Source organism: Trematomus bernacchii, unplaced genomic scaffold, assembly GCF_902827165.1.
Source record: "Trematomus bernacchii unplaced genomic scaffold, fTreBer1.1, whole genome shotgun sequence".
Lineage (NCBI taxonomy): Eukaryota > Metazoa > Chordata > Actinopteri > Perciformes > Nototheniidae > Trematomus > Trematomus bernacchii.
The window spans coordinates 9,534,684-9,559,960 of NW_022987342.1; the positions used below are offsets into that span (position 1 = coordinate 9,534,684).

Genomic DNA, 25,277 nt, shown 5'->3' on the forward strand with positions numbered 1-25,277 from the left:
AGATTTATGATAGACTTTTGAAACTACAAGAAGATAAGGAGGACTTTTACAAAAAAGTAATAGATTTTTGTCCAGGAGGATAGGCAAATTGACTTCATCTTCAAGTCAAGGGAAGACCACAATCTTATTGAAAATGGGATCTTACTAAGAGAGAACAATTCAATATTTACATGATAAAATTACATTTTTTGGGTATCTTTTTGTTGAACGGTCTGTTTAAAATTAATCGAAGCATCAGACAAAAAAAGCTTTTGAAAATATTATATTTTGATTTTGGTCAAAATATATTTGTAAACCTGAAGAGTCAGTACCAGTGCCTCAGCAGCCATGAACCTCACTGCACGTCACTGCAGAAGCTTATATATAGACATCTACGTTTTTTGTGCCCCACCACTTTTGTACATATAAAAACGCCACTGGCAATGGGACTGAATGAAACCTGAATTCAATGATGAAGAGGAGTGTCCTACTTTTGTCTGGTGTATTGTAATTGATATATGTACTGTATGGCACTACCATTATCTATAATTGGGAGAATCAATGTTTTAAAAATTCACTTTATTTCAAAATATTCCCCTGCCAACTCCATTAAATGTTTTCTCAAAAATTCAAAAGAAAATGGTTAAATTAATATGGAATACTATGAGGTCAGGACTTCCTTTGTCTTTACTGTATTGACCATATGATGGAGGAGGTTTAGTGTCCACATGTCATTTGGTATTACTGGGCTGTGCAACTGAGAACTATGTTCTATTTTTCTAAAAGGAGTCTCCTCATTGGACTGAAATTGAATCTCATTGTTTGAAACGACCTCTTCCATTATACATGTATTCAGATATCGAAAGAAAACTTAAAGGTAGGGTAGGTAAGTTTGAGAAACCGGCTCGAGATACACTTTTTGTTATATTCCATGGAATGCTCTTAAGATCCCGATAGCAATGAATATCTGAAGTGCTTTGACAAAAAAATCCATACAAAAATATCATCTGTGGAAGCCGTAGTACTGTAAAAAGCACGACCAATCATTTTAGCCGGCCCGGCTAAAATAACTGGATAGCCTACCTGCCTGTCAGCCTTCTGTGTGTTGGAGGAGGGGCTCTGTAAGGAAGTGGCAGATTTTTTCCAGCTGTGTATTTTCAAATTTTAGCGCACTCGAGCCGGTTTCTCCAAAATTACCTACCCCACCTTTAAGCAAACAAACAAAAATCTAATTTTAAAACCCATGATAAAGATCTGGTATGATGTGAAAACATATTTAAAATTCTAATTGAAGAGGAACAAAGGTACTACTATTGTTTTGTGTATGCAATGACTGGCTGGCACCATGCAGTTCACATTTAGAGACATTCTGATCACTATATACAGAGATATGATGCAGTAAACATAAAGCTGTGTGCAATTAAGAGTCATGTACAATATGCCCTCGTGCAATTTACACCTTATTTTCTTACAATTTATTTACAATCTGTCAACAGTACCAGCTACTCCTATATTTTTAAATGGTCACTAAATTTTTTTTTTTACAATGCTCTACTTAGTTTGTTTTTCGTTATTAAAAACGTCGGCCTACTTTTTCAATATAATATGCAAGTCAACTTTTTTCCTTAATCTGCACTATACCTTTGCTAATGTAATACCGGACCACTTTTTTTAGAGGCCTACATATTTACTACTTTTGTTTATGAACAATATCCAAACTCATTTTGCAGTAAAATCTTTCTACAGTATATTCCAGGAACTAGACAATTTATGCAATGTTTAAAGTTGTACAAAAATGTGTGTAACCTCAGGTTGGGCAATCTTACAAACAGTTCCTCTACTAATGTAGCATTCTGCAATGAAAAAACTGAAATGTTGACTTAAATGTCAACATTATTAAATGTATTACTCATAACTGTATTAGGTTAGTTGAAAGCAATAATATTAAGTTGAACCTAACCTTTTTATTTAAGCTTAAAAGTATTGCTTTTAACTAACCTAATACAATTATGTTAAATCTGTTGACATAAATTTATTAAAGTCAAAGTTTATTTTTGTGTGTGTTTGGTCACAACCGCGAACAAGTATGCAGTTAGTGATCTGAGAAGAGCGAACTCCCAGTGACGTTCACTTTGTGTCAGAGCTCTAACCGTGTGAACAGACGCAGTGAAGGAGTGATAACGCACAGTTTACTCAAACAGTTTATTGATTGTGCACAGTTCTTACTGCCAGCCATCTTCAACATGTTTCTCTTAAAATCGTAAATGAAAAATCTATAATACATATTCAAACTGACACTAATCTAGATCAACATGAGAATCTGGAACCTTGAAATGAAGAGACAATACAAGAGGAGGGGAATGATACATTCAGTGAAGATTTCCAAAGCCACATTCAGGTATTCAGGTTGGCTGTGTCCATGGTCTGCAGGTGTTTCTAGAAGAGAGAGAACAGGGAAGCAGGATTAGACCTTCAACGTTTGGCTGTTGGAGCTATTAACACTGCGAGTGTCCATTTGTTCTTCTTTACAGCCAACCAGAGTCATTGTACACCTCCAGGCTAGGTTGTTTTCTCTTTTGTGCCATTAAATCTGAACAACTGCTTTGGTGCCTCTACATCGAAGTACTTCTTCCACCTCTGACCGTGAGGAACAAGGTTTTTACAGAGTGAGGACATTTGGTCCTCTTGAAAGGTTTATCATGGAGTGGTAAAGAGTCTAAAACCTGGAAAATACTTATCATTTTAGCACTTCACGTTCCATCGTCTTGAAGTTTTTAGGAAAGTGTGTGGTTAACACGAGCTTAAGAAAATGGGCACGTTTTGTTCTATGACATAAAGCACGCCAATAGATGCTTCACTCCTGCATGTCCGAAGCTTATTAAAAACAAACAATTAGCTAAATGAGCTTCCTAAACGTCATCACAGCAACACAATCCGCCTTTACCTGATATGCAGCCATGTGACCGTTTGTTTTTAGCCTAGCGTTAGCTTTTTAATTCAGGTAAATTGTATTTGAGATTATCCTGCTGAACAAAACGTGTTGCGCATCATAAACGTGTGTTAACCACAGAGCATATTTTCTGCAATATACCGGAATCCAGAGGGGAACTCTCATAGCTTTTTGTTGAAGGAGCCCTGCGATGCTAACTGTCAGGTCTGGTCTTCAAACAGACGTCATCACTGCACTCTATTATGGCGCACTTCCACTACAGCGCGGAGCGCGGTTTAAGCGTGCCGAGCCGTGCGGGGCCCGTTTTTGGTTGCGTTTCCACTTGGCGTAGTTCCGGCTAGTGGGTACTATTTCACAGTTTTTCTGGCCCCATAAAATCGAGGTTCTTTCCGGGCCAACAACCAGGCTGAGTCGGGCTGAGTATGCTAAACTAGAGAGAGAATCGCTGGCAAGCGGGCTACAACTACAACAAAATGAACATATTTGACCGTGATTTAATTGTAATACACGTTTCAAAATGATGCCGAAGTAACAACATACTGATACCGGTTAGTAAAAACCATGAATTAATGCTTTGACAAGTCTGCAGACAGACGGCAGGCGAAAAACCTTTTAAAATGCGTGTTTTCTAAATGGAGATCGGCTAAGCTAGCGCAGTATATGCTCCGACCGTCCACAGTCACAACAACGGCCTATACAGACATAAATAAAGCAGCGACTGTATTCACCATGACACAGGCAGTCTGTGGTTTGTACTTGTTTAACTTTTGTCTAGTTTCTGAACATATATGAGGAGCTGTGAGCTCTGAGTGCTAACAGCTAACGGCTGATGTTGGTTTTGTGTTTCTCATTGAAGATGACGTCACGGCTCCGCCTACACTGCGTTACTATAGATACTGCCCCAGCTACTGAACTGTAATGGAAATGCGCCACAAAGTGAGCCAGTCCTAACAAGGCCTAGCCATACCGAGCGAGGCCGTGTAGTGGAAATGCGCCATTAGACTGAGTTTAGAGAAAGGCTAAGGGTTGGGATTAATTGTGATTAGTATGGATGCAATATGTCCTGAGGGTCCTCACCACGAAACCACCACAGGTATGTGTGTGTGCATGTTGCCTACCTGCAGGCTCTCGTAGTGTTTGAGGGTCTTGCAGTGGTTTATCTCTGCCTCTTTGGTTCCGTTGAAGAACCTGTTACACACCTTACAGAAGAAACCCGTCTTTGGGGTCAAGAACTCCATACCTGTGGGAGCACACACAGGCAAAAAGCTGATGAACACTTTTGTAGAAATATAATGGCAGGCATGGTAAATAAATACAGACATGGGTCTTACCAACTGGGCTCGTGGGGTCAAAGGGAGGGAGGGAGTAGCCTGTGCTCATGGCAGTGTCCATCTTTGTTTTCTTATTCACACTCTCCTCTGCTGTGTTTTCAACTTCAGACATCTCGTGCTTTCCTGAAGAAAGAAAGAGAGAGAGAGATCTTATTCATCTGGTTCCAGGACCTCGTGCTGCTTTACTCTGCATCCATCCTAGCAGCTACATAGCACACAGATTAAGCACCATCCCAGATGAGGACAATTAGGACCGTAAGCATTACAATAATAAATATAGGCGCTTCCAATACAACCCTCTGCTTGTTAAATACATCTACATGTTGTCCACACGTTCAAGATGTCCCGGTAACAAGCCTGAGTCTCTACCCACTAAGGCCCTGCTGCCACTCACATGTTCTAATACACCGCTGCTTCTCAAACGGTTGGCTACAATACGTCAGCTCCCTCTAGTGGGACTTTGCGGAATCCCTGAAATATTTTTAAAGGAAACGATTATTTAAAAAAAGATATATTATATAAAAGACTAAATATTGAGATCATAGAATTTAAAATAGAGTATTAAAATACATTTGTTTTAACTTTCCCACGATATTTCTATTTCAGCATGCTTAGAAACCTTGTTCATAAATGTAGCTTGCCTCATTTTCAGTCAGAGATTGGTTTACGAGCTTAAATAGTAGACAGAGGTCAAATGAATTTGAATTTAATGGCAAACAAGTCATCTGAAAAGGTGCAGATCCAGAGGAGAATATTTTGACGGCCCTTTTAACTCCACTGCTAGAGTCTATTTAACAGTGGTGTGACGATTTCAATACTGAATAGAAAATCATTTAAAATCAGATTTTGATCTTCAGAATCAAAAGCGGGATCGGCAAGTCTCTCATTATTTGTTTAACACCCCCTTATTTGAACGTTTCTGAAAATAACTATACAATAACTATCACATCGACTGTGTTTTACCAAAGCCTTCAGCGGCGCTTTCCTAGACACCATGGCCACATCTACTGTGTCTTTAACAGAACAACTACACTTGGTGGCTTTTGCAGGTGTCAATGTGCTGTGTTTAAGTATTCATTATAAAAAAAAGAATTGGAAACTTATATGGCTTGCTACATTTCCAAAAACATATATGGGATGTATTAGTTTGAGAACATGTACCTTATATTTTTTGAATGGTAATGACAGTTGTCCTCTTTCAAATCACCTGTAGTTATTTAAAAAGCAGCACTCGAACATTGACATAACCGCCAGGTGTGAATTTGATTTTGATTCCAACAGATTTTCCAATTTGTCACTAAGCGATTTATAATTGAAAGTGGAATCATGCCATCTCTACTATTAAAGCAGCACCAGTGAACCCTCCACAACACTGCAAATGTTTCAAAACCGTAGGGAGAGTTACCTCATGTTTGGATTTAGCTCAACAGGGTAGTCATGTATTTCACGTTTGTCCTGAGGTGGTAAATCTAATCTTTTTGGAGATGACACAACTGAAGGAAACCCTACCTGTCTCAACAGCAGGAGCCCCCGTCTCTTCGTCCTTTATCTTCTCCTGCTCCTCTGTTGTTTCTTGTTCATCATTCATCTTCTCCTGATTCTCTGCGTTGCCCTCTTCATCCTTCAGCTTGTCATGTTCCTTTATCTTTTCAGTTTTATCCTTTATCTTCTCCTCTTCATCCTTAACCGTCTCCTCTTCCTCAGTTTTTGCCGACACCTTGTCCTCTTTCTCCTCTCTTTCACTCTCTGAAGTCATTGTTCCTGTTGCTGGTTCATGTGTTGAGGACTGGGCTGCAGGAAGCACTTCACCCTCAGTGTTGGAGTCCAGAGTGGCTTCTAAACAATAACAACACATTTCAGCCAAAATGATCAACAATGTTAAACAATCAAAGATCTGAAGGTGCGTTGACACCGGACGCGAAGCACATTTTTGCATTAATTCACTTGCGCGAGTTTGGCTGGGGTGTTCATTTGTGTTTACTCGCGTCAATCAAGCTAGACACACTGGCGAGGAGGCGGGGCTTATCTCCATGTAGATACCATGGTAGATACCAACAAAAAAAGGCACATTGTAATACATGTTTCAAAATGATGCCGAAATAACTACATACTTATACTGGATAGTTAAAAACATGAATTAATGCTTTGGTGAGTGTGTCTGCAAAACTGCAGACACAAAACTTTGAAAATAAGTGATTTCTGAATGGAGATAAGATCGATCAGGCTAGGCTAAGCTAGTCTAGTTTCGGAACAGATATGAGGAACTGTGAGCTCGGTGTACCGTCGCCCAGAGCAAACAGCTACTGTTTTGGTTTGGTTTTCTGATTCAATAAAGTCAGTAACGAGAGGCTGAGATTTTCCCCGCTAATTGGCTTTCACAAGACAGCGTTACGCAAATCTATCGCTCCTTTGCGCCCGGTGTGAACGCACCTTAAGAGGCTGTTTCCTTCTCTTCATTAAAAAGGTGAAATCAGTGTGAGGCTGTACCTGTGTCAGGAGTGATGTCAGCCTGTTGACATGTCGGCACGTGTGTTTGTGAATCTGCTGATTCTGAAGACACTAAACCATCTGAAGTCTCAGCTGTCACCATGGTCACAGCTTCACACTCTGATGCGTGCTCTTCAGGCCGGGGCCCCGGGGTCTCAGACATCATTGTTTCTGCTGTGACCTCCATGGGCGTGTCCTACAAACAGAAAACATGGAGAGGACCATGTTGTCATTGCATTGTGGAAATGGAAGTGAGATGTTTGATGTATTCATAAAATATATCCTGTAAACAAGACACTAAAAAGATGTCAAACTGACTATTCTTGTAATTTCTGTAATTAACATGAAGAAGCAATTTGTAATTTATTTTATCACTCTTTTACTCTGAAATGTTCATGTCTGATTTTTTCTTTTATTTGTATCACTATTAATCTTTATATCTCTTCCTACGTATTATTTTACTCCTCATGTCAATATTTTGTGTGAAAATAATGTTTGATGTACATCAAACATTATATGTATTTTCTTGAATAAAGGGGGGGGGAGGGAAGTTTGATGTATTAATACTTTACCTCTGGAGTGTCCTGCAGGACAGATGTGGGAGCAGCCTGCAGGACAGATGTGGGAGCAGCCTGTCCCCCCCCTGCTGTTTCAGTGGGACCAGAGGGAGGAGAGGAAGGAAGGTCTGCCACATCTCCAACTTCATCCAGCGTCACAAAGTCACTCATGTTGAAGGGGAAGTCGTCACGCTCCTCCTCCTCCTGAGTTTATGACGGGACAATAAATAAAATAAGCAGTAGAAGTGAGGAAGAGGATGAAGAGGAAAGAGTTCCAACACGTCTTCAGCTCACAGCCGCATCTTACCGTTCTGTTCTTCTGTTCCTCCCTCCAGGAGCTCTGCTTGTACCCCCCTGATCTTCCATAGGACCTTGACCCCTCCCCGTGCGCTCTCTTCCTGTCCCTTCTGTCTCTCTCCTTCCTCTCCCACCTGGCTCTGTCCTCCCTCTCCCTCCTGGCCCTCTCCTCCTTCTCCCGCCTGGCCCTCTCCTCCTTTTCCAAGGCCCTTCTCTCCCTGTCCTTCCTCTCTCTCTCCCTCACCTCTTTCTCCTTCCTGGCCTCCCTCTCTTTTCTCTCCCTCTCCTGCATCTTCCCCCCCTCCTCTGTGTTGTTGTTGGCGGGCTCTGTTGTCTCCTCAGCTGTTTTCTCCCCCTGCTCTGTCTCCGTCTGGGTTTCCCTTGGTTCTCCGTTAGCGGCTGCTCTGTTGTTGGGATGGTGAGTTCTGCACTCCACAAGCAGTGCGTTAACCATCGCTTGAGTAACCTGATAACAAAAAAAAAGGTGGATTATTATTATTATTATATATATTATTTTTTTTGTACAATGGAACTGAAACTGAAATATAAACTAAGTTATAAAATAAGATGTTGGAGGATTGAGACCTGAGCTACAGAAATAGATCTGACCTTAGGGAGCTCGGGCAGGGCCGTCTCCTGGGAAGCTGCTTTCCCCTCAGAGATGGATGGCTTTCTTCCTTCATCAGCAGGAGTCACATCATCTCCTGCTGGGGATGCAGTGACGTCCATGTTCTCTTCCGAGGCCTCCAGGACAGTTTCAGCTGAATCATCCCTGGCGTCTGTCGCCTGGCCTGCTTCCGGTTGGGCCTCCGGTTGGGCTTCCGGTTGGGCTTCCGGTTGGGCCTCCGGTTGGGCTTCCGGTTGGGCTTCCGGTTGGGCTTCCGGTTGGGCTTCCGGTTGGGCTTCCGGTTGGGCTTCCGGTTGGGCCTCCGGTTGGGCTTCCGGTTGGGCTTCCGGTTGGGCTTCCGGTTGGGCTTCCGGTTGGGCTTCCGGTTGGGCTTCCGGTTGGTGGGCCTCCGGTTGGGCCTCCAGTTGGGCCTCCGGTGCAGCCAGAGAGTCAGAAGCAGGAGCAGGAGGCTCGTCCTTTTGGATCTCATCGTCTTTACTCGACTCTTGTCCCACGACTTCACCTTCAACAGCTGTGTTTGTCTCCTCTTCCTGCCCGTGAGCGTCTCTTTCAATCACCTCCAATGGAGATTCAGAGCTCTCTTTATGGACCGACTCTTCTTCAGCTGTTTCCGCCTGGCTGCCTTTCACAGGTGTATTCTACAATCAAGGGGGAAAGAATAACGACACGTCAAACATCATGTCTTAGAAACTGTAAGTGTGTGAGGAGTACGGAACTTAGGCGCAGTGGTGGATCATAAATCAATTATTAGATAAACTTTCACATATCATTTTAGGTGAAGATATATTAAATTAGCTCTACAATCAACAGCAGTGATTAAAACAATGAATAATCATAATAGTGACCCAGTATCTCTATATATTTACGATTCTGAAATGGGCCATTACGCATATGGACTACTTTTACTTAAAGGGGACCTATCATGCAAAATGCACTTTTGTACGTCTTTTAAACATGAATATGTGTCCCCGGTGTTCCAGAGAACTCACCAAGTGTCAGAAAACACAACCCTCTCTATTTTCCTCCATACCCAAATCTCTAAAAACGGGGCTGCAACGGATCTGATAAAAACTGATGCAGATTTGAACACTTTCCTGACGTCAGGACGGTGGCGCTACGGCTATTGGGCCAACTCCACCAATCAGGAGGAGACAGCCACGGCCATTGCCGTTCGAAAGCGCTGGAGACGCTGTATTACATATGCCAGGTCTGTAGATGGTGCTGTTCTCACAGAATCAGCCCTTGCAAAAACAGAGCTAACATTTTTCAAATTGAGCGAAATGAGGCATGGCTAAAATGCATGATCTGTTTGGTATTTTGAAAAAAAAAAAGTATAAATATGCCTTATATAGGTATGGTCCTACACTATATTATTCAAATATAGCATGATAGGTCCACTTTAAGTAAGATTTTGAATGCAGGACTTTTACTTGTAACAAAGTGCTTTTAAAGTGTAGTATTGCTACTTTTACTAGCGTGGAAAATAGGAATAGAATAGAATAGGGAGGGATGAAACCCTCTTTAATGGTCACACATGCAGAGCACACAGCACACACAGTGAAATTTGGCCTCTGCATTTAACCCATCCTAGTACAAGGAGTCTAGTACTAGGAGCAGTGGGCAGCTATTGTACAGCGCCCGGGGAGCAATGGGAGTGGGGGGGAAGGGGGGTGTCCGGTGCCTTGCTCAAGGGCACCACGGCAGGGCAGGAGGTGAACTGGGACCTCTCCAAGTAGAAGTCCACACTCCATATTTAGGTCTGGTCGGGGACTTGAACCAGCGACCCTACGGCTCCCAGTCCAAGCCCCTACTGACTGAGCCACTGCCGGACTCTGACTGAGCCACTGCGGAGTACTTCCTCCGCCTCTGCTTTGGCGCGGCTCCAACCTAAGCAGCACGGTCTAACCTCTACCCGTTCCCAGTGAACCAGGCACAACCAAGCACCACTACTTGATCATTTGAACCTTATATTAAACATGAGAAGGCTACAAATATGATTTAAATGTATCCCAACACCAGTGGTGGAAAGTAACCAAGAACATTTACTCAAGCACTGTACTGAGGTACTTGGAATAGAATTGTGCCACTTTATACTTCTACTCCTCTACCATCAAAAGGGAAATATTCTCCTTTTACTTCACTACATTTATTTTACAACTTCACTTACTAGTGACTTTATGATTCAACTATCTGACATTATATTTTTGTACACCTAAAATATTGAGTGGGTTGACAGAAAATAAATTCAATACAATCAATTTAGCTAACTGTTGGTATCTTTGGACAGTTCTAGTTCTTTTTACATTTTATTTTATAATTTAGAGACTTTTTCTGCAATGAGTATTTTAACTTCAAATACTTTAATTTGCCGCTCTGTTGAAAAGAGTACAACAAAGTTTAAGTTACAAATATCTGTTACTAGCAGCATCACATACCCTCTCTCATGGATATGACAATATTAATGTTAAGCCTGGAAACTTTACAAATAATGAAACACTTAATCCTAAGTACTGCAGACTTTAAACTTGAACCAGCAATATCTACTTATCTTTGGTTACATATTAGCAGCTATATTTGATTACATAGACACATGTTCTAACAAAAAGCAGAAGCAAATAATATAAGGTATATAAAGTGTATTTGATAACTTTCACTCCTCTTCCTGTTACGTGTATCCACAACAATACATACAAAAGCTGCAGATACGTATGATAGCAGTCAAATGAAAACGTATCTAAATGAATTTCCCACAACTCTTTACAACCATTTAAAATGAAATATCAGTAACCCACCTCAGATGGATCATGGGATGCAGTGATGACTTTGGTCTGTGTGCGGGCTCTGGGGTCCGGCTTGCGGGAGAAGAACAGAGGGTTGTTCTGGATGATGCACGGAAAATTCCTGAAGCGTTTCAGAACAGACAACGCCATGGCTGCTGTTGCCATCTCGCAAATGACCTGAGCAGGGAGAGACAGATCGCTATGTCAACAACATCTGAGATGTGTTTGCCTGAATAAAGAATTGAGACAGAAAGATTGACCATAGCTGTAAGTGTTGGGGGGTACATGGTAATGGTGAGCACCCTCACCAGTTTGTTGAGCACTAGGGTCTTGATGACGGTCCCAAAGCGTCGCACCAGCTTCTGGACCTCGGAGCAGCCGGACGGCGTGTTGGGAACGTTTCTGATCACCAGCAGGCAGTTCCAGCCGACTGGAGCAAAACTCTCCTGCAGGACGCAGTCCAGTTAAAAACATACAGAACTCAAGGCCTCAGCTACTCCACTGCTTTTAAAGGTTTAAATGCCCAATTCATCACAGCCTTTACGGTGACATAACGCAGCCACAACTTGATCAAATTTGTTCCTAAACATTTTTCATCATCAATGTTGTCTTTTTTTGCCCTACATAATTCTGAATAATCAATAACATGAATATTGTAAAGGTACTACATATAAAAACAAATGTCATTTAGATGACTTATTATTTAAACGGATAATAAAAATGAATTGGACAGATCTATACTGGATGAAATACTCACTAATGGGTCCACTGATCCCATCAGAAGATTGTAGAGAGCCACCTGTGTAAAGAGATGAAGAGTATTCATCTCTGTTAGTGCCGAATGTTTCCTGTTCCACACAGTATCATACCAAAGGAGGTGAGATAACGGACAAAGAACAGAAGAGATAAGATGGTCATGTTATTGTAGAAGAAGATGGGATAAGTGATGGGAGCCCTACCGGTGTTCCGACACTGATCCGATGGTTGAGAGGGATCATCTTCAGCTCAGAGTCATTCATCCTGGCAGGAGTGAAGGAGTGGACTTTTACCATCTCTTGAGCAATCTCCATGTCTGGCACTGACACAATAACCTAACATGCACAAAGAATGTTTCATATTAGTTGTACGCACATCAACGTTTGTTACAAAAATAAAACAAATCATTTATTTGGACATTTCTATTACACAGCTTTGCAGCCAAAACAGAAAGTGAACTATTTTGCAAAAACAAGGTACTTAGAATGTGTTTTAGCTTCTTTTACTGCTATCCTGTTGTGTTTCTCCCCTCCGGGAAACAGCAAAAGCTTCAGATGAAACTGTGTCCAACCTTTCCGATGTGTGCTGCCTGGATGATGTCAGAGGGAGTTCCAAAGGGCTGCACCAGCTCAATGATGCTATTCTCTGACCAGCCGCTCTCAGGAAGTCCTGTGATCAACACCATGGCCTTCTGTAGCAGAGATGTATTGGAAGTTAAATGGGATGCTAAATGATTTAATACCATGATTTTATTATTACACAAAAAACCTGGATTGCCCATCCAGGTACAATAAGATACAATAAGGTAGAATGCGTCAGCTTGAGAATTTGTTTGACACTCAGCAGGAGATGAGCACACAATAATTATGTTATACAGGGTATGTGTGATCATGTACCTCATCAGACGTCTTCTTGTCAGACTCAGCTCCTGCAATAGAAAATGAGGGAGGAGATCGGGGGCCAAGAGCAGAGAGAGCTACATTAGAACAATTTCAAAAACCACAACCCCACTAATATGTGAACATGTGCATAGCCCTGTGGGACCACAATTCACAGGGGTCAGTTGCATTGTGAGCCAGGCAGCAGGTTGAGGGCGCGGACAGACAGATAGTGAGGGAGGTGGATTGCTACCACCTAGATATAGTTGGGCTAACCTCTATAAATAGGGTTAGGAACTACACTTCTGGAGATGGGCAGGGTTATTCATAAATGCCCTGGTAGCAGATTGTTCATTTACTTGGTGGTCGTATTATCAGAATTACGGCTGTATGTCAGTGACACTTGGCTGAGGGTGAACTTGGGAAGTGTGGCTGAGGCCATGTTTGTGAGGTTTCCAGGTCCAAAAACTGAGGAGGAGAACCAAAGGGGAACTCATGCTGCAGACATAACCTGCTCCAGATCAGGTTATGTTCAGAGTTTAGGCTTGAAATCAGCCAACTTCGCTGTTTACCAACTAGTTCCTTTTAGATAGCGTGCCTTTGTATTCAATCTATGAGGGGTAAATATTCTTAGCAGAATATATTATTATTATATTGCAGCTAATACAAAGCCGATTAGAAAATTGATATGTCTATTGTATCACAGATATAATTTAATCAATACATTTCATTAAAAAAAAAAGAGGACACTGTCCAACCACATATATGCAATTTTAAATATCTGTGGTTTGAATCTGCTGAATCAAGCTTATAGAATAAACCAGAGGCACAGATTGCATCGAGTGGTAAATTAAATACATTTCTCATGTATTTACAGATTAGTACATTTCTTCCAATAGTCATCTCCTTTTTGAAGTAACAGGTTGGCTTATGCTGTGTTTTAATTTGTTGTATTCTTATAAGGCAGCAATAGGCGGCTATCAACTCCTGTTCTGAAGTCTTTACACTGGTTCCTCACTAACACTAAGAAAGTGGATCACATCACTCCTGTTCTGAAGTCTTTACACTGGCTTCCTGTGTGTCAAAGAATAGATTTCAAAATACTGCTGCTGGTTTATAAAGCTTTGAATGGTTTAGGCCCAAAATACATTTCTGACCTCCTGCTAAATTATGAACCATCCAGAACTCTCAGGTCTTCAGGGACTGGTCAGCTTTCTGTCCCCAGAGTCAGAACTAAACATGGAGAAGTTCAGTTATTATGCTCCAAATATCTGGAACAAACTCCCAGAAACCTGAAGGTCCGCTGCAACTCTGACTACTTTTAAATCCAGGCTGAAGACTTTTCTTTTTGCCGCTGCTTTTAATTGAACTATTCATATCTTAAACTGCACTGTAACTTTTAACCATGTATTTTTTTTCTTTTAATGTTTATTTTATTATCTTTTCTTTTTAATGACTGATTTTAAATGTCTTTCATTTTTTGTAAAGCACTTTGAATTGCCTTGTGTTGAAAAGTGCTATATAAATAAACTTGCCTTGCCTTGCCTTGCATGCGGTTCATGACTCAAATGACGCACAAAACGCAGCTTTTTATGTGAACAAGCACAGAGCCTGAGGAGGAAAGCCTGGGTTCACAAAAACAGTTGATAACCACCTTCGTAGTACCACTTATCTATGAACAGGGGTTTTGGTTTTTAGCCAGCAGAGTGTAAGAAACCCTGGCTCTGTTGAACTCACTTCATAGTGTTAGAAGGATGTTTGTGCCTGACTTGGCTGCAAGTCAAGTACATGGTTTAGTACCTGCAGAATAAGCTACGGGATATATCAGCCATGACTTATTTTATTGGTGGATATTGAGTCTCTGCTTCTTGTCCTACCATAGTCTGGCCCAGCAGCACCACTGTCCGGTCCTGGAGCAGGTATGCTGTGAAGTCACAAATATAAATAGTTGAGTGAAACCAGAACACTTAGAAAATTGGTATGGTAACCATCTGGGGTTAATACGGGAAATGCTAAAGAAGATAGCTGTAACAAACCTGTTAGCTTCAGAAGGCCATACTATTTCAGGTTTCTAAAACATAGAAATAGAATGTGTTAACTGAAAGTGTGCATGAGATGACATACATGTGTCCAAAACAAAGGCTTCTTGGTGGAAGCTCTATGTTTTCCATGTATCACAAGGTTTAATGATAGATATGCCATTCATGTTTTATTATAAATATAATAATGTTTAATTATAATATTGTTATTGAAGGTACCTTTGCTGTTAAAGAAGTGATCTGTTGGTCTCTAATGGAGAGATGTGTGGAGTTGGCCAGAGCCAGGGCATCTTCAGCCCTCATCATGCAAACAGACGCCTGCAACAGGGGAATGTGACCATGTTATAAAGTGTGCACAACCTGAACAAATGGCCAAAATGGAAATATATATTTTTTGCTGGTATGTTATAGCCTTTTCTGTAATATTCACATAATTAATGAATGAACAAAAAACGTCTCTGTATAATTCCCTTAATAGCTCATTTCTTTCCAAATTACCAATAACCATTAAATACACATAAATATCACCTTCTGCCCTTCGTCCTTCTCGCTCTCTTCCTCAGAGCTTGGCATGAGGATCACGTTGTTGATCTTGCCGAAGGACCCCACCAGGTCAGTCACTTCCTGTTCAGATGCATCCTTTGGGATGCCAGTCAGATAAACCAGACACCCAAAACCCATTTTCTTCTTTTTCTTGGCTGGTGGAAGCTTGGCACACTGGAAACCAGCAAGAAAACACATTACATTTTAGAGACAAATGCATTAGACAAACCGGACAATATCAAGTACTGCACCCTGAATTTTTTTGTCACAAGAGCATTTTTGTTGTCTTTAGAAATGTTGATATTAATATACTGTATTAACTCATTAGAAGTGAATTATTTCTAGAAATCATCTGCAAGCTTCACTTAAAAACAAATGCTTGAGGTCCTATTGGCAACACCTAAAACGATGTTAAAGTTAGTATCTACTGGACTGATTTCAAATATGAATAGTTCAAAATGTTTCCTGTTACTGTTTGTTTACTGATATCACATTGACTGTGTCAATCGATATTTCACTTTACCAATGAGTCACTAAACTCGGACAAAAAGCCACTAAATGAACACAGTTGATTTCAGACACACTAGCAGGTGTTTTTGTGTTGTGTTCATTTTTGCACTCAAAAACATCTGTACGATGTACCCTTCCTTTTAATCCACACAATTAGCTGTGAAAATGCGGCAGACAAAAGAGCAGACTTCTTTGTGAAGCGTTGCACAACTCGTGTGAAAAACACCTACAGCTCCAGGAGGCTTGGCACTTGTTGTCTTGGTCGTCTTTGTTCCAGGCCTGGCTCCGCTCTTGAAAGTTTTGCTGAAAGAATGTGGCGGCCCATGCTTGAAGCCCTGACCCGCCCTAAAGGAGGACGGATGTCGGCTGATGTCATCATGTGGACGCTTCACACCACAGCGAGCGTAACCCCCTGATCATGAATTAGAGGGAGAAGGACAGGGTTCAAATAATTCATTTTACAATGAAATGAAAAACGATTAAAGGTGGGGTAGGTAATTTTGGAGAAACCGGCTCGAGATCGCTAGAATTTGAAAATACACAACCGGAGAAAATCTGCCACTTCCTTATAGAGCCCCTCCTCCAACACACACGAACGCGCACATGACCAATGAGGGCACGAGATAAGTTTGTGCACAGATGGAAGGCTGACAGGCAGGTAGGCCATCCAGTTATTTTAGCCGGGCCGGCTAAAATGATTGGTCGTGCTTTTTACAGTAGTACTGCTTCCACAGATGACATTTATGGATGTATTTTTTGTCAAAGCACTTAAAATATTCATTGCTATCGGGATGTTAAGAGCATTCCATGGAATATAACAAAAAGTGTATCTCGAGCCGGTTTCTCAAACTTACCTACCCTACCTTTAATTTCCTGCATATGAAAAGATAAAGAAAGCAAATGGTTGATCGTTTAAAGCTTTTGTGAACAGTTTCTCTGGGGTTTTCTAATCTGGGATGTAAGCCTGTGTTGTTCTACATTTATTTATAGAAAACGGCAACTACTTTGCCCAATATTATAATGTATATAGTGTTGTATATATTCTACCTCATTATTCTATATTTTTAGAAGTATACTCTATAAGAGACCAGTTGGTCTCTTATAGAGTATTTACTGGCATTGATCCGGACCAGTGACCTTGTATAAAATTCACAAGTGGACCTTTAATAAAAAAGTTTGAGTACCCCTGCTATACCCTTGGGGTATATGAGGGGATTGCAGGGGGTACGAGGGCGCCTGGTCGCCCACAGGGTGCGTTCTAAAAATAGCACTAGTCATCTCTAAATAAATAAATAATTAAATAACTTTTGTCTTACATGAATACAGAAAATGACAATGTTTGTTTTTAAATGTGACGGACAAAAGTGACACTGCAGCGGGAAAATACTCTCTCATCTGCTCCGGTTCGGAACCGTTTCCAACATTTCGATTCCATCGGCATCGTTTAGAAATGTTAGTTTCGGTTCTGCTTATCGATTCCTAAGGAAATGCATCTCGCCGCTTTCTGTACTGTTAGACGGGGGCGGGGCGTGTAGCGAGCACAGTGGCAGGTTTGGGAAGCAAAACTCGGTTCAGAGTAAGAACAAATAACAATTGTCCGGTACCCGGATTTATAAGAGTTGTGAGGACAGGAGGACCGCAGCTCTCTCTGCTCCGGATCAGCTGATTGCTGCACGGTGCAGCTCTCTCTCTCTGCTCCGGATCAGCTGATTGCTGCACGGTGCAGCTCTGCCTCTCTCTCAGCCCGCCATTTCCTCTATGAAGTAAAGCAGCCTCCCTGTCTGTGTCCTCGCGCTGTCCTCACATCCCCGGACTGTGAGACAGACTCAGCGGAGCACAGGGATGTCAGTATTGTTTATGAAGCAGGGTATAGAAAATACATTATTGAAATGAAAATACAATGTATGTACTTTTACAAACTGTGAGTAGCTGGGCAGCTGCAGCATGTGTATTGCAGGACATGTGTTGGACACACAGACTGTGTGGTTGGACTCTGTCTCATAGGCAGGTTGCAGTGTAACATCAGAGGAGACTGGGCTAATTGAACATTCTCAAACTGCACCACTTAGAACTAACTAAACAATTCAGAGATTATTATAAATATAATTGTATTCAATAACCGCAACAAAATGAAACAGTATTAAGTGATATGTAAATAGGAATACAGATATGACTTAATGTTTTCATAAATATATTTTTCTGCCAGTGAAAATGGCATGGGACTTATTTTTACCCTCTCAAAGAACCGGAATCGAGAACCGAAAAGAACTGGAATCGAAAAGCAGAACCGGAAGGAAAGGAGGAGAACAACAAAGTGTAAAAAAGTCAAACAAATCTGCATTATTGCCCCAAGCTCTGCTGTCTGCCCGTTTGTGTCCCCCCCCAGTTTCAAATTTGTTTATTATTATTTTTTAACCTCAAGCTGTTATCGTCACGGAGGAGAAGGACACACACAGCCTGCCCAGGTGGACGTGCGCGTACGCGACAACGAACGTAGCGTGCACATTCTAAAAATAGCTCACAGATGGTGAGCAGGTACCACGGTTTTGAACTACAGTATTGAATTTGACAGAAAACACTAATGAGTTGGGTGAAAAAAAAGACAGGAGATGTGAGTTGGTTTATTCAGTAAATTAGCTCAGGATAATTGGATGTTCTTGCACCTGTTGATGTGAGGCTAATGCAGGATTTGCTAGCTTGATGCTACCGGCATTTAGCGGCAGTGACTCAACAAATTGCCTCTTAAAATGCATCGTCAGCAATGTATGACAAGCAGACTGCTTGTTTAATGTTAGACTCACACCAATAGCTCAATATGATCAGAACACGATTGCTTTCATATCAGAGATCAGATGAGGTGGAGCTGCCTCCAGCAATAGAGGATGAGGCAGAGAGAAGCAGCAGCAGCCGTTGGGGGGGTACCCAAGCAGCACCCTGCCAAGGCAGTAAACCTAGGGGAAACACTGTCTTTCTACTGTTGATATGTGTATATTTATTGTTTGTTTATTTTGTATTTTTTTATATTGTTATATTTTAACTCATTTTTGTTAACATGCTGCTGTGACAAAACGCTTTTTCAATTTTGGAAAAATAAAGTTGATCTAATTTAAACAGGTTGAATGAAGCCAGGATATGTTTATACATTTTCAAACAAATAAATAGTTGTCTCCAAATCTTGCAGTCATTACCTGATGCCTCCCTGTCTCTCCTTTCAGGCCGGTTCTCTCTGAAGAAAGGGGGGACTTGGTTTGATCGAGTGGGGCTGCGAGAGCCGGGTCGATAGCTGTGCTCTAAGGAGAGCAAAAGAACATGGTTGAGTCCCTCATCCCAGTCATATGTTACCGAGTCTAAAGCAATCCATATGTCCAATAATGATTGTGCTAACCTAAACAATTAAATCAGTATTTTTATTCAAACACAGCTATGTATGAATGTACCTTTAGTAGTAAGGTTTAAAGGGGACCTATCATGCAAAATGCACTTTTGTACGTCTTTTATACATGAATACGTGTCGGTGTTCCAGGGAACTCACCAAGTGTCAGAAAACACAACCCTCTCTATTTTCCTCCATACCCAAATCTCTAAAAAAGGGGCTGCAACGGATCTGATCAAAACTGATCCAGATTTGAACACTGTCCTGACGTCAGGACAGTGGCGCTACGGCTATTGGGCCAACTCCACCAATCAGGAGGAGACAACCACGGCATTGCCGTTCGAAAGCGCTGTAGACGCTGTAGTACATATGCCAGGCCTCTAGATGGTGCTGTTGCTCACAGAATCAACCCTTGCTAAAAACAGATCTAAAAAATGTCAAATTGAGCAAAATGAGGCATGGCTAAAATGCATGATCTGTTTGGTATTTTGAAGAAAAAAAAAGTATAAATATGCCTTATATAGGTATGGTCCTACACTATATTATTCAAATATAGCATGATAGGTCCACTTTAAAGTAAACAAAGGATACTAAATTAGAGAGAAAAGCCAATTTCAATACATTTCTAAATCCTAAAATCCTAAATTGATATTTAATATAAAATCTTCATGACATGTTATTAACATTATTGGAATTCTTGCAGTAAGTTTGACATGTCCCCAATTTGTTGAGTCACTCTCTTGCAGACAGTCTACCTGTGTAGGGTTGGTGTCGAGGCTGGTGAGGCGAGTACGGCCTGGTGTGCGGCCTATGGGGCCCGGGCCTGCGTCTGCCAGCAGGAGGAGAACCAGAGAGGGACCGAGGCACAGAGTGGGATGGAGAGCTGCCCTGTTGTCCGCCCCTAATGGATCAAAGAAAACATTCATCAAGTGGAGGAACTGGTGAAGGCATCTAAACTGTTGTTAATACAATTTGCATATTAAAGTGCACACATGTAGAACTATGAGTTAGCGAGCAAAATAATGATGGGAAAGAAAAATGTAGGAAGCATGATATTTTAGGTTCTAAAACATGAAAATAACTATACTTCACTTACAGCCCATTTATTCACAAGAAATGTAAAACAATTACTACTTTTTGGAAATGGATAACGAAATGATGTGTGTCAATTTGCCATTTTGTTAAATGTGTGGGACTGACTCACAGCTAAAAACGGATTAGGGGAAAACAGTAAGAACAAGAGGCGAACGCACCGGGGGTGGAGGTGGGGGGCAGGCAGGGGACCGACGCACACACACACACCACACACACACACACAATACCACACACTACACAACCACACACACACACACACACACACACACAACAAACACACACACACACACACACACACCACATCACACACCACACACACACACACTAACACACACAACACACACACACACACCCACAACACACACACACACACTACACATACACACACACACACACACACACACACACACACACCACACACACCACACAACACACACACACACACACACACACACACACACCACACAACACACACACACACACACACCACACACACACACACACACACACACACACACACACACACACACACACACACACACACACACACACACACACACACACACACACACACACACACACACACACACACACACACACACACACACACACACACTTTAATCCTTTTCTTTTCTGTTTTGATTGTACAGCCTGCACATCAGTTGTATTTTTGACACTCACTCCCCTTAAAAAAATCCCCAGCCAGAGAGCTGGGGGAAATGTAGACCTTAGAAAGCTTAAGACCGAGGAATTTTCTATCAGGGTACAGTGGACTAAACCAGCAAAAGGTACACCTTATAAACACAACTTCACACAAAAATGAATACTGAATACTACAGAGGATTATAAATGTATGCCAGCTGCACATTTATAGGAAGTACATTTTAAAGACAGTTTTGGCCAATGGCTAGGTTGCAGCGGAGAAGGAAAGGTAGTGCGATGCATACAGTATGTGCTACTGTAATTGCGAGGCTTTACTTAGTGGCATTAATGTGAACTTATGGCTCAACATGATAACATTTAAAAATGATTCCCTCAGCTGAGTATAGGTACCACTTATAGATTGACTATAAAGCCAGGTTATTTTCAAAGGATCTAGTTAGTGCTAATTTCAAGCCTAAACTCTGAACCTGGTCCAGGGCCATCTTGGTAAAACAGAAAACGCTTGGTGTTGGGTCAACATGCCTCCTAACCGACTAATTCGTAGTACACCCTTCTGGATGTGAAAGAAGACCATTTAACCAAAAGCATTAATAGCATCTCTGGGTTGTGTTTCCCATATTTTGTTTCATTCTCTTTAGAAATAAATGTTTAATGTTGACACGTTTTTTTCTGAGTAGCTACAGCATAATAGTGAATATATACTGATGAATTTAAGACTTTAGCAGAACATTAGTAGTGCCCTCACTTGTTGAGCAGGTCTCTGCAGGCAGCAGTGTGGTTGACGGTGTTTATATGGTAAAACCAGTCCTGCAGAAAAACGACAAATGGGAGAAGAATATATCACAATCTGACACCAACATAAATATTCAGCAACAAAACCATTATCACAATTCACAGGTATAAAGTTAAACAAAATGAGTAAGCAACCGTTTAACCAGGCCATCTACATTGAAATAATTAGTAGTATAAATAGTAAGTACAGAGACAGAAGCATGATTGGATCTTTGTCTTCCTTTAGTTTCAATAACTAATTATTGTTTTGCATTTCTGTTTCGCATAAATATAGTCCTGTAAGACATATTCTGCATTCTACTTTCCATTATCTTCACTGTGACCATAAGTTTACCCCATTAACACACTACACTAGCAGAAACAAACTAATTGTTTTTAATCTTCTTGGACCAAATGCTGTTCGGTTAACTTATTATGTCCCAAGTAATGACCACAAATCAAACAAATTATTCAACAAATGATTACCTTATGATCTGTTCATCCACCAATCTGTTACCTATGCTATATGGAATTCAAGACAGCCAAGTACAAAAAAAAGAAAGAAATCCCTATCTTTAACCAGTTTACTTCTTTACTTTCTCCAGAGGCGCATTATATAGAATTGATCAATCAATTTTAGGGCATGTGTCCACATAGCGCCTCTACTGGCAGGAAATAGCTGGCAGGGTGCTCAGTCTGTCAGCCTAGAACGGGGAGCGTGCATCCTTGCACGCTGGTAAAAGTTCAACACCCACAGATGGGCTTTTCTGTCTTTGTTTGAGGGTTTCTGTCTGAAAGACACACCGAAAACAAGCCTCTCCTCCTATTTCTACAGTGACGTCACTGCACTTATCTGAGAGTGAAAATATTTCCAACTCAAAGCTCCTGAAGTGGCCACACAAAAATAGCGGAGTGCTCCGAAAAAAGTTTCTGGGTTGAGTGCTTCTTCACAAGGCGGCTGCATGCGAGGGCATGTGCTCTGTTCTGATTTGAATCAATTCGAAAAAGCTCAGAAAAGGCGCTATGATGGCACAGGCCTTAAGCGACCAACTATTCATTAGGGTAGAATGCTTATTATTTTTGATAATGACATTTTTGTAGATGCGAGGGAAACTGTTAGACCAATAGATTCAGGAAATGAGGCTGACATAAATGGCAGTTAAATTGGTTCCACATGTACTGGACGGTTTTAAATGTCACCCTTGGCATTATATAATAAGATAGTCCCACTCACCTACAAGTAATTACTGAAGGAACGTAAAGGAAAAAAAAAAAAAAAGTTATTTCTCCTTATTGTCAAACCAACACCATTTGAGAACATGATAAACCAGAGCACTGGACTTTCTCAGAGAAAAACTGAAATCTCTGTTGAATAAAGGAAATATATTAGTCTTATATAAAGTTTAAACCAACTTTTGTGAGTTTAGTGTTAACAAATGTTCTTAATGGAACAATTCAATAATTGTTCCACCAAAAACAAGAGACATGAGAAGATTGTATTTAGTGTTTTTATCAGCAAATAGCAGTGCTGCATCGGAACTCACTTCAGCCCTCACTATATCTACCAGGCATGATGGTGGTCAAATGCAGTCACCACAATGTAGGGTATAAATAGTTTGTATTGATTATTCAAAACAAAAGGTTTGCTTCTACAAGCTAGGTGGGTCATTATAGCAACAGTTCCCAACTATTTCAGTGGAAAAAAAACATGTAAAACACAACTTAAATGATAACATAATCACGGTCATCTCTAACGGCCTGGTGAAATATAGGATAAAAGCTAACATACAAATCTGAGGGTTTTCCTTTCAGAAATCATTACGAGGGCATTTTTGGCACTCACCTTTTCCTGATCACACTGAGTGCGGCACAGGGAGCAGGTATGGGGATACACCTTTGGAGACACAGCTGAGAAATCACTTATCATGCTGGGAGTAGGTAACTTCTTGCTGCTGCTGTGAGGTTGGGAGCCAGATGAAGAGGAGAGAGACCGCCTCGAGGAAGCTTCGTTCTTGGTTTCAGGTGAGGGCCTAGGTTTGGGTCCTTCACGCCTGTAGTCTTGGTTTAGATTACGAGATTTGGATGATGGTGTAAATCCTCCCCCTGATGCTCGATTGCTCTTGCGATGGTCGCTATCTGCCCTGCGATAGTCCCGGTCTCCGTGCTTGCTTGATTCACTGTGTTCCAAACGAACCTGTCGCTTTTCAGTTTTTTCTAATTTTGGAGCCGATGAGGCTGATGAAGATGGGAACATTTTAACTGTCCTTTCGCTGGAGAGCGGCTCTCTTTTAAAAGTTTCTCTGGTATTATTCTCCTCCTTTGCCCGACTTGCATGACCATAGTCGATGACTTTACCTGCTGTCTGTGTAACAGTCAACAGACTGGGCACTTCCGGTGAGCGTGAACGCGCTAATTTTGAAGAGTTGGAAGCAGACGGATCATGGATCCCACGTGAGAACGCAGAGGAGGTTGTGGGAGCCACAGTCTTCTGGGTGCCTGACTTGTTGATCTGGATGTCACGGAGTATGAATGGTAAAGTATCTGGGGTAAGCTGATCATCTGGGTAGTGACTCAGCACTTCCAAGTCCTCATTAGAAAGTCCAAAGCTAGCCAAGATGCTTCCTGCACTCTCAGGCGTGTACAAAGCCTGACCATCTCCACCGCCACCACTCCTGCCACCATGGGGATGTCGCGCTGTGGATGAAGCAGAGTCAGTGGTAGTCCAGTTTGGCATGCTTGTTCCAGCATGGCTGCTCTGTGGCTGCTGTTGAGGCCCCTGGTGTCGCTGGGACTGGTGGCTATTACTAGGTGGAGGACTGGCAAACAGTTTAGATGGAGGTTGGTAGTTTGACCAGTCTACTCCTTGCTGATGGTCAGGCTGATTATCAGGGGTAGGTGTTATTTGGTTGGAGCCGTAGCTTCCATGTTGGCCGATACCAGAACCTGAGCCTTGGTTCTGTCGGTTTGTGTGGTCAATGAGGCGGTGGTCCATGTCCCTAGCACCCCGGATAGCCAGGGCAGACTCTAGCTCCGCAGGGAGCTGGGTGGGACGAGGAAACTGGAAACCCATGGACAACATATTGGAGGGAGAACGATTTGCATGTGGATTTTGAGCTGGCTGATGATGGGGAGGCCTTGACCCATTAGAGAAGGGCGGTGGCCCTTGTTGCTGGTTGTGGTGGTGGTACATGGCAGAAGACGGATTCCGTTGATTTTTTCTGTAGATTTTGTTGTCAATGTCTATGTTTGCCCCAACAGCATATACCTGATGTTTATTGAGAAAGTTCAGGAGAGCCAGATGAGGAAGCAATGCTACTGACAATCCGTTGTTGTGACACTGGTTGCCAATAGTTATGGTTGCAAGAGTGGCAACCTGCTGGAGAGCAATTTGCGCCCTAGTCTCAATCTGAGCCAATCTAAGAGCAGTCACTGCAGCAGCAGCAGCAGCAGCAGCAGCAGCAGCAGCAGCAGCAGGAGCAGACGACGACGCAGGTCCAAATATGAAATGGGTCCCTCTGGTGCTGTTGGCAACGGACAATGTTGCACTGGGCTCCAAACCAAGGGCAGGAACGCGTCGGAAATTACTGTTGGTGTGCACAGCGAGGCTGTGAGGTGGAAAGCAGAGATATACTATTACAGA

At 41.8% G+C, this 25,277-nt stretch overlaps 1 protein-coding gene across 1 annotated transcript in view; it reads right to left on the reverse strand.

Annotated features, from left to right (window-relative positions):
- Positions 1 to 2,162: 2,162 nt before the first annotated feature.
- The window catches only part of LOC117481346 (zinc finger protein 638-like), a 30,750-nt gene continuing 7,635 nt past the window's right edge, over positions 2,163 to 25,277 (reverse strand). Inside the window, exons 2-25 of the mRNA XM_034128996.1 lie at positions 23,481 to 25,242; positions 21,612 to 21,673; positions 20,785 to 20,818; positions 19,864 to 20,017; positions 18,924 to 19,025; positions 15,966 to 16,147; positions 15,211 to 15,399; positions 14,902 to 15,000; positions 14,680 to 14,714; positions 14,521 to 14,567; positions 12,662 to 12,693; positions 12,337 to 12,456; positions 11,969 to 12,100; positions 11,767 to 11,808; positions 11,318 to 11,455; positions 11,022 to 11,186; positions 8,211 to 8,867; positions 7,612 to 8,067; positions 7,320 to 7,508; positions 6,748 to 6,943; positions 5,770 to 6,096; positions 4,261 to 4,383; positions 4,048 to 4,169; positions 2,163 to 2,415 (exon numbers count right to left, since the gene is read on the reverse strand). Coding sequence (XP_033984887.1) covers positions 2,374 to 2,415; positions 4,048 to 4,169; positions 4,261 to 4,383; positions 5,770 to 6,096; positions 6,748 to 6,943; positions 7,320 to 7,508; positions 7,612 to 8,067; positions 8,211 to 8,867; positions 11,022 to 11,186; positions 11,318 to 11,455; positions 11,767 to 11,808; positions 11,969 to 12,100; positions 12,337 to 12,456; positions 12,662 to 12,693; positions 14,521 to 14,567; positions 14,680 to 14,714; positions 14,902 to 15,000; positions 15,211 to 15,399; positions 15,966 to 16,147; positions 18,924 to 19,025; positions 19,864 to 20,017; positions 20,785 to 20,818; positions 21,612 to 21,673; positions 23,481 to 24,827 — 4,992 coding nt within the window. The 5' untranslated portion in view covers positions 24,828 to 25,242 and the 3' untranslated portion in view covers positions 2,163 to 2,373. The remainder of the gene's footprint in view (positions 2,416 to 4,047; positions 4,170 to 4,260; positions 4,384 to 5,769; positions 6,097 to 6,747; positions 6,944 to 7,319; positions 7,509 to 7,611; positions 8,068 to 8,210; positions 8,868 to 11,021; positions 11,187 to 11,317; positions 11,456 to 11,766; positions 11,809 to 11,968; positions 12,101 to 12,336; positions 12,457 to 12,661; positions 12,694 to 14,520; positions 14,568 to 14,679; positions 14,715 to 14,901; positions 15,001 to 15,210; positions 15,400 to 15,965; positions 16,148 to 18,923; positions 19,026 to 19,863; positions 20,018 to 20,784; positions 20,819 to 21,611; positions 21,674 to 23,480; positions 25,243 to 25,277) is intronic.